This window comes from Vanacampus margaritifer, chromosome 16, assembly GCF_051991255.1.
Source record: "Vanacampus margaritifer isolate UIUO_Vmar chromosome 16, RoL_Vmar_1.0, whole genome shotgun sequence".
NCBI classification, from domain to species: Eukaryota; Metazoa; Chordata; class Actinopteri; order Syngnathiformes; family Syngnathidae; genus Vanacampus; species Vanacampus margaritifer.
The window spans coordinates 8,165,470-8,183,155 of NC_135447.1; the positions used below are offsets into that span (position 1 = coordinate 8,165,470).

General features: G+C 40.2%; 2 protein-coding genes across 3 annotated transcripts; one reads left to right on the top strand and one right to left on the bottom strand.

Moving 5' to 3' along the window:
- The first annotated feature begins 342 nt into the window (after nucleotides 1-342).
- On the top strand, nucleotides 343-6,111 carry LOC144036111 (transgelin-like). Of its 2 annotated transcripts, none has more exons than XM_077546437.1 (5): nucleotides 343-527; nucleotides 4,611-4,797; nucleotides 4,884-5,052; nucleotides 5,130-5,232; nucleotides 5,348-6,111. In XM_077546437.1, exons 2-5 carry the CDS (start codon nucleotides 4,618-4,620, stop codon nucleotides 5,499-5,501), a joined length of 606 nt encoding a protein of 201 aa, XP_077402563.1. In that variant the 5' UTR covers nucleotides 343-527; nucleotides 4,611-4,617; the 3' UTR covers nucleotides 5,502-6,111. The 2 variants fall into 2 exon arrangements, with proteins under 2 accessions (XP_077402563.1, XP_077402564.1); XM_077546438.1 differs by lacking the exon at nucleotides 343-527 and adding an exon at nucleotides 4,259-4,386.
- A 5,005-nt stretch (nucleotides 6,112-11,116) lies between these two features.
- On the bottom strand, nucleotides 11,117-17,492 carry pafah1b2 (platelet-activating factor acetylhydrolase 1b, catalytic subunit 2). The gene is made up of 6 exons (XM_077547443.1): nucleotides 17,326-17,492; nucleotides 16,801-16,888; nucleotides 15,784-15,873; nucleotides 15,514-15,630; nucleotides 14,105-14,227; nucleotides 11,117-12,999 (listed from the first exon to the last, which is right to left on the bottom strand). The coding sequence occupies exons 2-6, from the start codon at nucleotides 16,885-16,887 to the stop codon at nucleotides 12,721-12,723; spliced, it is 696 nt and encodes a 231-aa protein (XP_077403569.1). The 5' UTR covers nucleotide 16,888; nucleotides 17,326-17,492; the 3' UTR covers nucleotides 11,117-12,720.
- Between the last annotated feature and the right edge of the window lie 194 nt (nucleotides 17,493-17,686).

The following is a 17,686-nucleotide window of genomic DNA, read 5'->3' on the forward strand; positions in this document are numbered from 1 at the left end:
CGCAGGCGTGAGATGAGACCGTCCGTCTGCTTCCCCGCTCTCCCATAAGTCAGACTCCTTCCTGTCCTCCCACAAACTGTTCTTGATGCCTCTATCATTCCTCCCCTCCAACACCCCCCCCCTAATCCAGTGCCGTTCCACAGTAATGGGGCGGGGGGAGATATTTGGAAAATGCTTCTCAGTGACCACACCAAACCCCCCCCCCCTGTCACATGGCCTCTTTTTCCTTCACTCCCTTCTCCTAAATAAGGAATTACAATTTGAGCAAAGAAAGGGAGAAAGAACAAAGGGGCGGGTCACAGAGTGAAACTAGAGGACGTGGAGGCGTATCTCTTTTTTTGGACTCCCTCTTTCCTCTTGAATGCGGAGAAGTCATATATTTCAGCCGAGGTTGTTTGCAGTATTTACCTTGGCAACCTGCGCAGTGCACCGTGTACTGCGCTAAAAGGGATTAGATAAGAGGGGGAGGAGAGCAGCAAAAGACAAGACAAGTGTACCATTACTTACCTGAACGCTACTACACAAAAGTAAGTAAATGCTCCTTTTTCACCCTACTTTCACTTTTCAATCTCATAATTGTTCAAGGCTAGCTGCGCAAAAAGTTTTGAAAGTCTCCTATCTGGCTCACTCATATTGGGAATCAGCTGGTGAAAGTTCCTTCTTCCTTGGACAGATTTTTTTTTGTCTGTTTGTTTTTAGCATTCCTCTCTTCTTACACTTGTGATGAATTGCAAAACTTTAGCATTTCAAGTACTGCTGGGACTAAGATGGGATTTTCAACTGACTGCACAAAAGTAGCCATTTGTTTTGAATAATAGCTGTTCCGAACTCAAGGGCCTTTCGATAGTTATGCGCCGTTGAATTCCCAGTCAGGGTCAACACTAGGTAGCTTTCATTCAATTCTTCCGGTTCAAATTGGTAAGGGACTTGTGCCTAAAATCGGAAGGTAATGTGTTACAAGTATTACGCCGCATAACTCATCATGATGCAACAAGGAAGTTGCAAAACACCTACAAAGAGAGATATCAGCAACACCCAGGGTCATAAATGAGTTACACAGCTTCAAGGGACTATGAAGGCCAGTGATAAACAGCATGTTTTAGCAATCCCCACATACAATTAAAATACCCACTCTTATGTCTGTGACTAAAAAGTACCTGATTTTGGAAGTAGTATGTCGTATAAGTGTTAAAAAAAAAAAAGCCATCCTGAATAAGTGACACACTTTGCTCTACTGCTTTGTTGACCGCAATCTGTTTTTGGAATTCTGGTCGCCGTAATCTGCTCCAGGTCAAACACGGAACCTTTATTAACTGTACACAAGCACAGTGAAATGGTCTAAACAGTCTTAATGACATATAAACGATAACACTCAGCAAAGACTGAAGGTGCGGTTCGAGTTGCACGTCCACATTTCATTTGTCACACGTGTAAAAAGAACAAATGATGGCGGTTTCAGCATGGAGACGTTTGTCCTAATTTGGGCAGTGAAATTAAGCATGACAGCATTCAAATATATGTATTTTTTTTTAGCACATTTAACACAGTAAAGAAAAGCTAATGTAAACTTTACCCCACACTACAGTTTCAACTTATGATCCAGTCCCATAGTTCAGGAATTATTATGTGAATTATTGTCTAGTGTGTGGAAGTGATTTAAGTGACACACAGATAGACTCAACTAACCCGTGACCCTAAAAAGGACAAGAATGAAAATTCCTCACCATGGAAATACTAATTGAATAGCAACAATGCATCATTTCTCCCTTAGTGTTAAATCATCCATTCAATGAAAATGTGCTACTGTATAAGCTAAATATCAAAAACATATGATTCAACTCGTGCTCTTAAATGGCATCATGTGTTTACAAACACCCCGAAAAATAACCTGTGATTTTTGGACCTTGTGACCTCCAATCAGCTGTTTACATGGTTGAGGACTCAAAAGTGCACGTTAAGGTCAAAATGGACAGACTTTTTCTGCTGTCATTTCGTTCCACCGATAAGTACGTCTGGAGTAGTTTGGATATGCCCTGACAGCACAGATCTTGAGATAGGCAAGAGGTAGTGTCTGAGCAGATGTTTTTCATCAAGTGAGCTGGTTTGGAATCATTTAGCGAACAGGCATATGCTCTTACCGCCCATATAACCGCTGCAACCTCAGACGATAAACAGACACAAGTCTCATCCAAAGCAGTGTGGAGCCATTAGACGAAACTATCATTTGTCAAACCGCCAGCTCGGATTGCGCAAGACGGGCCTCTGTTTTGCAAGGGATGTAATAGGTGTGCCTTTTTGCCCCGGGGGGGAACAAAGGTGCTGCACAACACATAAGCACTGTGACTGCAGCGATAAAATAAAAATCTCATTCCTAATATTTGCAGTAGGCATACATACCATAGACGTGCAGGCGAGAAAAAGGAAGTGTGGGAATTTTTTTCCTACCAGGGCTAAACACTTCCATATGGCATCTACTTCAGTAAAATATGCCACAAAATGATTTAAATAAGGGATTTAGATGTTTCAAAGCCATTACAGCTACACTTTCCCGACTAGACATGCTTTATGGAGGGTTAGCTATTAGGGCAGTTTTTTGCAGGCAGTGAACAGCAGTCAGTCTTTGTTTGGCATTTTGTTTAGAGTCTTGTATACACATAACGTTCTTTGTTAGCCAGGGAGGAAGGAAGTGACAGCTGAATGAGCAAACAGGATGCAGGAAGGACTATTCTGTAGAAGGCCAGGAAGCTCATACGGCATCAATAAGAGGTAGAAGTCAGCCATGATTCAGAGAAAAAAACTTTAACATTATTTTAATGTGTATTTATGAATCTAAAAAAATAATAATAGTGAGTCTTTTTTTTTGTCCTCATGAACAGGGAGTTGTGCTTGAAAGATTTTTTTTATGCTAAGTAAAAAACAAACAAAAAAAATGATAGTAAAGTCAAATGTATTTTTATAGCCCTTAATCACAAAAGTACCTCAAAGGGCTTCAGAAGCCGACAGTTCGCATAGATCAACAAAATCCCCTGGTCTAAACCTCCCACTTGGGCAAGGAAAAACTAACAGAAAGCCCATTTGGAAAAATGCAATAAAAAAAACCTTGAGAGGGGATCATGGATGAAGGGATCCCCTTTCCAGGAGGACCAGGCTACAATGGATGCCACGTGGCCAACGCTAATCACACGATACGATAGATAAATGCAATACAGTTTTGGTTTAAACTGCTGTAAACAAAACATACCCTTAATCAATTGCAATGGAGTCACTTCCTCAGTTGGGAATCTAAATAATAAAAACAAGCTGTTCTGTAAATTATGGGAAGATGTACATTATCTTCAGTGTGAAGGCTTAGCTAGCTAGCTAACTTCACACCGTAGTAGTCGATGGGCCAAGCATAGCTAGCTAGCTAGAAGCACACTGTAGCGGGAAATGAGCCTAGCATAGCCAGCTACCTAATTACTTTTCGGGAAACTGTGTGACCAAGGAACAACTGAATCCTATTTCCATTATTTCAGACACTATCATAAATGAAGAGCATTGTTTCCACAGCCATCTCATGAGACGCTAATTCTTAGTGGTGTATTGTCTCGGATCTGTACGATCTTCTCACGGGATACACCAGGATAGGAGTGGTCTGCTCTCAGAAAAAAAACAAAAACATGTCCAACTCCTCCTCTGACAATGTCATGACATGAGTTCCTCCGTCCTTTTTTCCTCATGACATGTCAGCACACACATACGAATTTGAGATGGCAATCATGTGTTAGTAAATAGAAGTGGTGGGAGTGGGTGTTACTGGAATGGATAGCGATTTGTGTAAGGAGACTTAACTTCTGCTGTCATGATTGTTTCACAAATTAAATCTATCTTTTCCGGCCTTCTTGGTCTGTGTTAAGTAAGAAGGACTGAAGAGCTGCTATAGTTTATACAATAAATAAATCTAGCACAAATTTCTGGGACAATCCAATGGGAGATCTAAATCAAATAAATCGAAAAATAAAGCTAAACAAAAAGGAAAAGTAGCTTATGATGCGCTGGAGTCTCCCATGAAGTCAAGCATGACAGCATTTTGTGTGTGTGTGTGTGTGTGTGTGTGTGTGTGACATTGACAAGCATGAAGTTGCAACAGTACAATTTCAGAACTTTAAATGTTCCGCGTTAATTTATTAAAATGTCAGTTCAAACAATGTGGAAAAAAAATATGCTTAAGAAAATCTCATTCACACGAGCGAGATTGCATTAAATCATAGACATGAAAGGACACAAAAATTAAAGAGCCTTTTCTGTCGCACATGAAAACCAGACTACAAAGCCTGACTCAAGCTGTGATGACACAAGCTAACATAACATTTTACAGTCACTATCGGGTCTGGCTGCAATACTAAGGTATGTTACTGTGGTTTGTCTTATATCAGTAACGATTTGAAAAGTCAAAAAATCCGAATTGATGGAATGGTCTAACTGTTTTTTTTCCCCTCCTGATCTCCCAGTGCTAGTGGGCTCATCACTAAATGTTCCATTAAACAGGCATTCCGGAAAGTACAAAATAACCTGCCAAGAGCCCGGAAATCCTCTTGCTGTTTATAAAACCTAACTTTCCCTTCTAACAGGCTCAACATGGCAAACAGGGGCCCGTCTTACGGTCTCACCCGCGAGTTGCAGGCTAAGATGGACAAAAAATACGACCCGGAGCTTGAGGAAACACTGGTGGAGTGGATCGTGGCCCAGTGTGGACCTAATACGGGCCGGCCAGAGCCAGGCAAAACCGGCTTCCAGGAATGGCTAAAGAATGGATGTGTAAGTTGGATGCAGATTTGTCATCCCTATTATTTAGTGCCACTGCCACATCATCTTTAAGAAGCAACTACTTTCTGTGTCTTTAGTTGTTGTGTGAGCTGATGAACAGCTTGAATGCGCCCAACAAGCCAATAAAGGCCAAGAGCTCCGGAATGGCTTTTGCTCAAATGGAGCAAATTTCCTTGTTCCTCAATGCGGCAGAAAAATACGGAGTGACGAAAACGGACATGTTCCAAACTGTTGACCTCTATGAAAGTAAGACGGCTTTCAAATAATGTGTTGCAACACTAGTGTTTGCGGCGCGTTTTATTGATTTGATTATTCATCTCCAGGCAAGGATATGGCAGGGGTCCAGAGGACCTTGACGGCTCTGGGTAGCTTGGCTGTCACAAAGAATGATGGGAATTACAAAGGAGACGCCAGCTGGTTCCATAAGTACGCCCCCCCCCACCCCCCCCCTGTTATTTTCTCTCTAAAATCATGCTATGTCAAAGTAAGGTAGTGTAAGAAAGAAATTGTTAAAAAAAAACGAAATGTCATTTGTCTACAGGAAGGCACAAGAGAACAGGAGGGATTTTTCGGAGGAGCAATTGAGCGAAGGCAGGAACATCATCGGCCTGCAAATGGGCACAAACAAAATGGCGACTCAAGCTGGCATGACGGGCTACGGGATACACAGACAGATCATCAACAACAACAACTGAGGCCAAAACGTTTTTTTCACATTCCCTCTGCTCAGTGACAGGCCAGCCAGCGCAAAACGTAGAAACTCTTTGACTTTCAGTGAATCTTCAGGCTAGGAGGACAAATGTGACCCGTCTGTTTTTCAGACCAAACTGGACCAAAGCAACCATGTGCACATAACGTCAACACTTGCCAATAAAGATGTGTTTCATCGACAACAAAACAGATCAATCAATCCCTTTAGAATGTATCTGCTAAAGTACATATTATGCAAGTTTCACATAAAAAAAAAATGGTATCCTACAGCTGAATTGCATTTAAGTTGATTCAATTTGGACGTTTGAGATCAAATCCATCTGATTCAACTATATGGGCTTTACTTACGGTGCTTTCAAGGCAACTCCAGCAAACATTCGTAGCAGAAGTTCAAGACAGATTTGATGGAATAACGCAAAGATAAAGAGGAAATTAGAGAAAATACAACAAGATAGTGGGATGCATTAAAATTCTATTGCTACATTTGTGTTGAGAATATTTTACTTTTTTAAATCAAGATGATGGCCTTCTTTTGATGTAATACATTCTGTTTGAAAATGATTTGAAAATAAAGTTCCTTTTAACTGTTGAGAAGCCTGCTGTGTGATGAACGATAATGGCACCGCCGCATGTTGCTCTAGAAGGTGATCACGACATTAAGCTTGCCTTGAATATACGTACAATACAGTGGAACCTCCGAAGTCGAATGTGCTGAAATTCGCACCCTGGACTGACTGACTATTGCTATGCTGAAAAAACTAAATAATAATGCTACTTAAATCTGAGCTGCATCTAACTTATGTTTGTTGTGATCTTTTTTTGTCGAAAACATATTTACAATGATGTCAATTTGTAAACAATACATTATTTTAATTTTTAGTACTGTATACCTAATAGGTCAGTACTGTAGTGCACAACCAAACCATAGCGTTCATGGAGACAAGCTAGCTAGCTAACAACGACGAGAAGATTTACCCACAAATAATTGCAGCAAATTTGTTATTTCAGGAGCTTACCTGTACATAAAACTGGTAGCCCTGCCATTAGCATTACCCAATAATTAGCGCTCAGTTTAAAAACAAACAAAAAAAGCTGGTGTCTTCTGCGCTAGTGTGGTACGTGGGCTCCCTCTAGTGATACAAAAAAGAATTACTGAAATTTTCATGCTGTGCGTGTTAAGTCCATCATGATGGTTCAAATTATTTTCACTCAGAACCGAGTGCACCATCCTTAACATTTTATATAACTTGCCATTAATTAAACTTTTATCTGAAGCTAAGTGGAAAAGACACGGTCAGGAACTAAAGATTCTCTTCAACAAATATTTGTGCTTAAAACAGGACTTGCATGCGTTATATAACATCATATCTTGAACTATAACACTATCTGATGATTTTAGAGTGCAGCAAAACACTGCTACGTGATAACATCTACAGCTACAGAAAGAAAGAAAAAAATCTGCCCAAAAATGGAAGGCGACAATATAGTCTGGGAGTGATTGCAGTGGTGAAATACACATCATGGGGTTTCAGGGACGATGACTATTGTTAGGAGTAGCCATTGTGCTCATGTGTCACATGCACACATGCCCAGCATGGAGAGACTTGGACAAATGTCAAAGTCAGGAAAGTACGTCAAAACAGATAAGTGAGTTATAGAAGGAGACAGAGATAAAGCATCTAGAACATTCTGCTGTTTTGAAAGGACAACATCTAGCATTGGAGATTATGACATCTTGAGGTCAGAAAGAAGGTGAAGTCAAGACAGAGCAAGGATGGAATTTTGTAAGCATTTTTTTCAAAGAAGGAATAATAGTTACAGAGGAAGGCCAAACAAAAAGACTTCCTTTTCCCCCTTCCTCCTCATTCTTATCTTCGTCTGCTCCAAATGTAGCACAAAGAGGATATTGGGGATTTATGAGAAACTGGCTGCACATAGGGGAGACACACATGATGACAATAGCGAAGAATGAGAGAGAAAAAACACATTTCATCAACTCTACCCAAGCTGATCAGTGGAGCCTAGCTTTTTTTTTTTTTTTTTTTTTTGCAGGGGATATTTTCTTTTTATTTCATATTAAAAGTGACAAAGCGCAACATTTTGCTTGCTTCACCTCAGTGGAATGTACTTTGATGCCATACAGGGGCATAGCTGGGTAACAATAGCCTCGAGGTTAGAGATACGATCTTTTGACTGTGGATGCTTGTCTGAGCCCATAAGATAGTTATACATATATATTTATTTTATTTTTTAAATTTCGCATTATTTATAGATCAAGACTTGGGATTTTGAACCAGTACGAGCTTATCTCCAGGCATTAAACAAACAAACAAACAAACCTGTATATCACCAATGATGCATCTTCTCTTCTCTCTATCCTACGAATATCAGGCCTTCAAAATAAAAGCTCACCACTGTAATAGCAGTCTCATTAAACTTTCTTTGGCCTCCATGGTCACTTATTTAGCCGCTGAACTCAAGCGCTTTGTTGTTTATAGAGTGTGGCTGCTATATAGGCCACTATGAGGCATGAGAATTATATAATATTCTACAACTGATTTTATTTTGACAGGACGTGTTACGCAGATGTTACCTTGAGTTGAGGTATTATGAATTTGCGCTATAAAATTAAAATTCCGGTGACTTGACTAATTATAAGTGACCACTATTCATGGCGGACATAGACCAAGCCCTACCCCAAATAGCAAACAATTTACAGTATGTCACAACCTAAAAAAAAATGTATTATTGTCTATAGATGCCACAAAACACTACACGAAGCAACACCTTTGTACGTCACTTCTACATCTCACCGGGAATGCTTGCATAAGTGAATAGTAAATGTCTCCCTTAAGGGATTAAAATTATAATAAATTTAACATGTAAATCTGAACCTGAAAGCTGCTGTCACCATGATACATAAAACTGCAGCGTTATCATCTTTTCCAAATAATGTCCAAGTGTCACTTAAAAATTCAACTACCATGTTTTTTACTACTACCCTCATTAGTAGGCTTACAGTCAGTTGAAGTGGTAGGGACTTTTTAATTAAAAAGACCTGAATCACATTCATTGTGGTCATCAGGTTAGAATTCGTGATACAGATTATTTGAGTGACGCAGTGGAAAAAGTCAGCAAAGACTTTGGCCACAGTCCCAGGTGGAGCACCATGAGCCAAGTTTGTAGGTTGGGAAGTCAGTAAGGAACATTATGGTCACTGGTGGCCTGTTTGGACTCCCACAGGCTCATTCTTGTGGGCCAGTGGAGGAAATCAGGCAAAACCTATTGACTATTCTGTGTCATGGTGGGTGCCTTTACATGATTGTGTTTCATACAGTGCATCTTACCAGTGGCTCTTGATCTTCACCAAGCCTAGCTGTTCAAATCATGGGTGGGGAAATACTCGCCGTGGGGGCAGTTGTTGAGTAAATTAGGCTCACTCACAGACATATTTTCAGAAATTAGCAAGTAAAGCATCTCATAATCCATATTTATCTAATAACATGACCAAAATATGTATACAGATATCCACAGATGTGTTTTGCTAGTCAAAAAGAAGTTTTGCTCAGACCAACCAATCAGAGCACAGAAAAATGCTGTCGTTGTGGGCAAGCTAGTTGGCCCTGTGAGGCAAATTTAAGAAACAGTTCCACTGTCAACAGTTTAAGACACATGGAAGGCCCTGGGAGTTTTGGCAGGGTAGCACATGAAGGCTGAAATATGATTCGCATGACCTGACCTAAGACCTGCTGAATTAGCTCAAGCGCCGAGACAATTATTGAGAGGTGCAGTGCGCAAATCAATGGCAGTTAATGAATTCTGATGCTGCTGGAGTAGACTTTGTGCTGCTTGAAAATGGTGTTCCATTTATTAATGTGCGTACTAACAGCCCTGTTTGTTTATCCAGTGCTGTGTTGGGTACAACTTGTGCCCAAGGGCTACATTAGATGGCTCAGGTCATTCAGATGTGAAGAAGGAAAAAAAGTCAAACTACCTAACATTTTTCATTTTTATTCATTGGTTTAATTATAATTAATTAACCAATTATTTAGTAGAATAAAAATACACTTGCTAACCTATTTATGTGAGTATTTTCTCTCTCTATTTTATTACATACAATAAAACAATTACACAAATATATAAAAAAAAAAAAAGTTTTTAATACAAATACATTTTAATGAAGCAACTTATAGAGAGAAATGCCTAAATCAATAGAGCAAATATAACTTGATTATGTAAATGTTTATAGTATACAGTATGTGCTTTCCTAGGTTTACTAAAGCTGTGATTGTTGCGTTAAGGTAAAAATTATTGATTTATTCTCCTGCTGCACAGTGCAAGGCCTATAAGAAAAATGATAGGTGAGTCTGATGTTAATGTGGAAGAACTTTTTTGAAAAAACATTTTTACACAATCCCAAAAAATATTGTTGAAAGACCTAATGCACTGCATTTTGACTTTCCTGGTGTTTACTCCTACTGTGGTGTCGAGCTATAACTGGATACAATTTAATAAAGCTATGTGAAGCCGACAACATAAGGATCCAATAACCACTGACCCATTGCTTACACTTGGCAGCAGATGAAGAAGAAAAAAAGCCACTCTTTTCGAATCCAGAGTGATAAAAACAACTGAACTGAAGCCAAACGTAACCGGTTAACAGTGCCTGAAGAGCAAACATGGCTGCCATGTAGATTTTATCAGTCAACTTCAAATGCCTGCTGGGAACAGAAAGTTTGAACTTTACGAGCAGAGTTTGGTTGAGATGAAGCAGAAAAATTGAAGTATGCACAGCCAGGCGTTCACACTATTTACATGAACGTAAAATTCCTGGAGATGTGGATCAATTACAACGTAAACACAGCAGAGAGATGAATATGTCAAGAGGCTGACATTCTAACTCTGGATTACTCAATCATTACTACATTACTTCCAGCCCCAAGCATGTGGCAGTGGTATTGTTTTAAGATGTGCAAAATCTATTGTCATTCTTTTCATTCAGACATTATAACACATGGCAGGTCCTTGACACACGATAAGGAGTCAAATAAACTGGAACATAAACTTTGTGTAAGTCAAACATTCAGGACAAGTTTTACTTCTTCCTGTCCCCTTTCATTTTAAGAGTAAAATAAAAATTTGAATTGAATTGACTAGTAAAGTCAAAAGTGGGAGAATGGCAGATGAATGGCAAAAGTATCGGTATGCAGATTATAAGGCTGTAGTATGCGGCAGTCTTTCCTCCTTTTAATCAAACAGCGCCCTCTGTTGGTGAGCATCTCAAACTGCAGCAATAGCTCGTCATACAGGTAATGTTAACACGATTAAAAATTAAATTGGTTTAACGCTATATTATGTTCTACAGGGCCGACTCGCACTACTAATGTGAGTGTAGAGGATATGTATTACCACCATCGTGCTGTACATATGAAAACACGTACCAACTTCATTTACGTTTTGGGTACCATTTATTTATTGGGCAAAGCTGCTCCTGTTGAGTAATTTAGTTAGTGCTATAACAGCCTTAACTTTTTATGAGTAATCTATCAAGGAAGAAGCAAAACGCAAAGAAGACTAAACATGGCCGCTCAGACACAAATCAATTCCATCCATGTTTTTTTATTGGAATGCTTTACTTCAACTCAATGACGAGACAAGCCAAACAAGTGCACATAATGATCACACCGATAGACTCCCACAATCTAACCACCCCCTTTCAGACATCCTTTCTACATCTCTTATATACAGCCGGGGTCAGTTCTAACCACTCGCACCACTCCAACTTCCAGACGCACTGTACACAACTGCTCCCGTAGACATTCGAGGCACACAGACAATCATACACACTTGAACACAACACGCATCGTGTAGAGCTTAAGACAGCAGTAACTTGAGATAATTTGAAGCTCAGTATGCGACTTTTTGAGCTATAAAGTAGCTCCGGCATAAGCTCGCTGACAAATGATTTACTTTTTTGCTTGGTAGCGTGAGAATATTCAGTCGCTTCTGCAACTTGTTATTCCTAAAAGTATTGGGTAATCAAGTAGAGAAGCTAAAAGGGGCTGGGTTGTGTGAAATGTCAGTGAGAAAACGAAACAACAGGTGGATAAAATTACACACGCAAAGTTAACAGAATGAAAAGGTGCGTAAGAAAGAAAATACTGTATAACCATCAAGATAGGGAACTGGAGGGAGAGAGTGTCATTGTCCGTCCATGCCATGCATGATGAGTGACTTTGTTTAAAAGTCTTAAGAGGAAGTCAACTAAAAAAAAAAAATCTTCACAATGATACTGTATGTTCCATGCAGTCCCAACAGTCTAAACTCAGTATTGCGTTTGTGAAATATGAGCCAAGTCACAAAATCCATCCGTCTCAGGGGGCTGCCATTTTGCCACTTGCTCTCAACTGAAAATGACATCACAGCTGCTCAGGGCTCAGGTTAACGACCAATCACGGCTCACCTGTTTTCTGAAGCTGAGCAACTGTGATGTCATTTTTAGGCGACGGCAAGTGACAAAATGGCCGCGATGGATAAGAACGGATGGATTTAGCTGCTGAATAAATGTTCCACAAATGCAATATTAATTATTATTATGAACTATTTTGACTGGTGGGGCTGCAAAGAACATATTGTAAAGAAAACGTTCGGGTCAACTTCCACTTGAAGTTCTGTTGCAAACAATACACTTTGACGATCTCATGCAACGTGATGTTGGCTTACACAAGTCGCTCAATTAGTTTTTGTGAGTTCCGCAAACAAACTATTTCAACTGGATTAATCTCTTACTCTTCGATAGTCACTGAAATGGAGCACATGAAGACTTCAGGTAATCAACTACTAAGTAAATTTGTGCTATTTTGTTTGCTGTGCTGTTTGTTTTCTGATACTGCTTGATGAATCTTTAAAAAAAAATAATGATCAAGACATTTAAGCACTTTAAGCAACATTTAACCAAGATGAGATAATAGAAAAGGAAAAATGAGGCTGTTCATATGAGTGTGTAATGGAGCTCGGAAATCAAGGGATATACTTCATTTGATCTGACAGTCTCAGGCAGTAAGTCATTTCAAGAGTGTAGTGATGTCTCTCTCCCTCTACGCAATCGCTCCACTTCGCACCACCAAGACACGCCCATCTCAGGGTGCCGTTCCTCCTCCGGACTGCAGAGGCGGGACTCGGGCGCTGCTGCGTCTCGGCGGCTCAAACCAACGACGCCCTTCGTTCCTCTGGTGTCTCCTCGAGTATCTGAAGCAGCAGGTCGCTGAGGGGCTTGGCCACGGTGCGGTAACCCGTCGACGTCAGGTGGAGAAAGTCGAACATGTCCTGCGGGCTGATGGTGCCGCCGGAGTGGACGAACTCCCCGCTCACGTCCAGGAACTGAGCCTGGCCCAGGCGAGGCAGCCAGGAGCGCAGAAAGTCATTGACGGCGGCGTTCTTCTCCCTCACGGGGTTTGGACGCTCGCCCCGCGGTAATAATCCCTGAGGACCGGTTTGGTTTGAAATCAATGCAAACGCAACATAGGCATCTTAAATGTCAGATTGGGCTTCACTTGGCTTTAGGTGCGCAAACAGATTTTGAGCAACATGTCAGCACTAATAAAACATTTACCTCCGTGCTATGTCAAGACCGTATAAATAACGCTGTGATCTTTGAAATGTTATTGTGTTCATTCTTGTGTATGTTTCATGGTGTTTTATGATTGCAATTGGCATCTTGACGGTGCCAAGCTGGCGATAAAGTGAAGCACCAGTCTTAAAATGTCTCACTTGTTCATTTCAGCCAAGAGACACTGACAGGGAAAACTATAAAACCCCACTTTGATGTGAATATATGTTGCTTTATTCATCTATCTATGCCGGTGACGCGTATATATAGAGTAAGTCAACCTTAAACATTTTTTGACAATAATATGTTATATGTGACCCTCACTAGCTTAAACATGACATTCTGATTAATATTACATTTGTGGAATATGAGTTATGCAGCAAAATCTTTATGAGCGTTTTTATCCATGTGAAGAGGCGGCCATTTTGCCACTTGCTGTCGACAGAAGATGACATCACAGTTGCTCATGGCTCAGGCAACGACCAATCGCAGCTCACCTGTTTTCTGAAGCTGAGGTGTGATTGGACCTGAGACCTAAACAACTGTGATGTCATTTTCAACTCGAGAGCAAGTGATAAAATGGCCGCCTTCTGATATTGAGGAAAAACTGCTGGATTTTGCTGCTTAACTCATATTCCACTAACGCAATATTAACCAAAATACCGGATTTATGCATAGAACATATTATTGTTACATTTTTTTTTTTTTGGAGAGTGTGGGGGGTGACTTCCCCTTTAAATGCACTCCCACAAGATAGCAGAAAGTAAAATTAACCAGCTGTGATAGTGATGGATAAATACTTGAAAAGATTACAATCATAACTGGGTCATGTGTTCAACAATTTTTTTTAACATATTTGTGTACCGTGAGATTTTTATTATTATTATTATTATTGTTAAGTACGATCTTTGCTCAGTGAAGAAAGAAAAAACTGCTCATACCGTTGATAGAACCAAGAGCAAACAAATGTGAACTTACCAGCACGACGACTTTTGCTTTGGGTAGACGCGAGGTGAGCAGCTTTGCGATCGAAAGAATTCCTCCAGCAACTTGTTCTGCCGTATGCTCGTGATTGTTGGTTCCTACCCACACCACTACAATCTGAACAAAACCAAAAGCAGATGTTAGGCTCATTTTCACTCTTCTCTTCCAGGCTTCAGTGTTGTGTGCGCCTGATTTCAAATGAATGTTGCTGCTACTTTGTTTACATAACTCAACGACATTCTTGTTCAGTTTATCAAAGCTTTTCTACTTCATATTCTGTTTGTTTTTTTAACCCTTATTGCCACCACACACAAAAACGCCCCACCCCCCACACCCTACAGCTTGCGTTGTCTCTTTTTATTACAGTCGTACCTCAAAGTAGAACTTTGATTTTGAAAACTATAGAGGCAACATAAGTCCTTTCCAATTTGCCAAAGTATAAGAAGAAATGAACACCTTTAATAGGATCACATTAATAACAACATAGATTTTTTTTTTTTAAAGCTGCTGAACGCAGAAAATTGAATTTCAAATTACTACTGCCACTTGTGGCCGGAAAATGAAACTACACACCCCCTTTCTTCATGTACACAATGCATATATGACGTCCCATCTGCAGACAGAGGGCGGGGAAATTCGAACCCGAATACAGTCTGAAAACTATTGACCATAGGCTTGCAGGAGTAACCATTGTACTGTTTATCGTACCCATTTCCCAACAGTTAAGGTGTTAATCTACTAATTTGTTGATGTTGCAGTCATAAATGGTTAAATAAAGTAAAGATATTTTAGGGCAGATTGCAACTTTAAATGACAAATGAGAAGGGGTTATACCTATGTCTATCAAATTAACCAGAGTTGTAAACTGCTAAAACATATCACACACAGAACACTACTGGTAACAAGTACAGCACTTTTTTTTTTTTTAATGCCAAACCACACAAATAGTTGTGACTTAAATGTGGCAGACAAGTCGCACAAAAAAAAATAAATCTAAATTCAAGTCGATAAAAAGCTGCCTGATACTGGATAAATAATCCAATCAAGCCAACGGGAGAAGAAACCTACCAAAATAAAACCGGTAACAACGCTACGGTGCTAAAACACTTCATGGTAACTTTTTGTGTATTATCTTAATTTCTTAAAACTGTTGCCCTCAAATGTCACAAACAGCCAAAGTAAAAAAGGAATAAACATCTGCATAGTTAATGCTCTGTTTGGGCATACGTCTTCAGTTATATTTTGGTACTACTACTACTCCATTAATAACACCCGGTTCTGAAACAGCCAAGATGGCATGGTCAGGAACAGTCAATTCACGTTTGAGTGTTGAATGTTGATAAGGACACAAGCACACACAGTGTTCATAGACGTGCACAGCAGAGAAGCAGAGCCAGACCAACCTTGGGACGGATATTCTCCAGCTCTCCGTTCTGCAGCCGCCACAACACGTTGCAGGTGGTGTCGCCGCCGATGCCAAAGTTGAGAGCGTGAAGTGGCGAGAACAACTCCCTCCAGACCTGTGCAAGTAAATCAGGTGGTTATATTTCTAAGTTCCAAAGATTACGCACACATTCAAGTATCTGACCATGGCATGCCGTATTGCCGTTAAAAGCGTATACAGTTGCGCTAAAAGCCAGAAAAAAAAAGAAAAAGAAACTTTCCCATCTCACCTCATACTGCTGCATTAGTTGTACCATAGAGTCCCCGACAAAAAGCACATCTGGTTCCCCATCCTTGCATTCCTGCACAAATCGGGTGTGCTGCAAAATAACAAACATAACCTTGTCAGAAAAAGAGTTTGGGATGTGATTCATGTTACGAAAATCAATAGTATACAGATTAATAGGAATCTAACCACATGAGTCTAAGCTTGCTTATTTGTGTTACAGTAATGACACGTATGTTTGCGGTTTGCTATACACGAACCATTTTTTTCTAAGGGCTGCAAGTTCAGTCAGTTAACCATTTAAACTATAACACTATTGCTGCAGGCATTTTTAGAGGGGCGCATCAATTACTGCCTTTTTTCTCCATTATTCATAGCACAATCCTGCCCGTTTTGTCCGCAAACAGCACGAATAGTGCTTCATTATGTGTCCAAATACATGCAAAATCCTGCTGTGCTGGTGTGAAAGGTTCCATCTGATGCAGAGTTTGGACTGTAGGAGACTGTCTCAGTCCTATTAGCATCAATGGATTAACCTTGCAAACACCTACCATGTGGCGCTACTAAAGTTGGATAAAGTAGTGCTCGGAGTACATTGGATCCAAAATAGGCAACCACAACAATTGTCTCTAATTCAAACAACACCATGGGCCAGAAGAAATTACACACACACACACACACACACACACACACACACACACACACACACACACACACACACACACACACACACACACACACAATGATCTTGTCTAAATTTAGTCACAAACTGACTTATATTGTATTTAAAAAAATCTGGGACTGTTTGGTTAAACACATGAAGTCATGACCGATTCAGATGAATGACTGCTGCGAGATAGTCGATTGAACCATCTGCCATTTTGTAACTGATGAATAAATATTCTGGTAAAAGAAAAAAACATTCAAATGAATTAAGTTAAATTGCATAATTTCTCATGGCACAATAGTGGTTGCTAATCAATCACTGGTGTATGTAAATTCTTATGGGAAGCTAACATACCTGTGACATCCACCGCCCATCTCCTTGCACATCCTCTACTGGCTGAGCCACTGCAGCAGGGTTGAAACCATCACCATCGCCGCTCATCCTGCAGAACAAACAAGAGCATTTACTAACTACCAAATTAAAAACAGACATGCAGAGACGAAATATAAAAAATCTAGATGCAAAGTGAAAGCTGCAAGGATGTACGCCATTTGTTTGAGGAGCAAAGCATCAGCACCAGCTAGCCGAGACATTAGCTGCAGAGCAGCAGATTAACGTTTTGGGAGCAGACAGCGTGGCCTAATATGCACCCAGACTACTTTCGCTTTCAAGGCGACTGCTTACAAAATCCCAGAATCAACTCTAGGATTAAAGGGGGCCGCTATTGCGGCCACGGAGGTTTATTTGTCGATAGCTTGTTAGCTAGCTAAACGCTGCATACCTCTATTACTGCAGCTGCATCTGACACTACCGTATCCCGCGTTTCACCCAAAACGCGCAATAATATCACGCGTTATTGTATTTTACAAATCGGTCTACCTGGCAGACTGCAGAGCGTCACTTCTCAACCCGAGGCAGACGTTTGCTGTGTTGAAGACTTGACAGCTGTCTCGCAGTTTGATACGGGGGATGCTCGCTATAGTAGCATCAAAAGGGCTCTAAGCTAGGCGAGACAACAAAAGGCGTGTCATGAAGGGAACTACCAGAGATCCTGTTGAGGAGAGAGTGTTTCGGTGCCACAATTTCCCTTAACTAAGGTCGGCGAGGGTTAATCGTGTGGTATGCAGGTATTCATAAGCCATTATAAATATATCTATATTATTTTATATCTATATTTATATATTATTATAAATATGTTGCTGTTATTCTCAAAGTCGTATCACGAAAGCCGCGCGCTAGC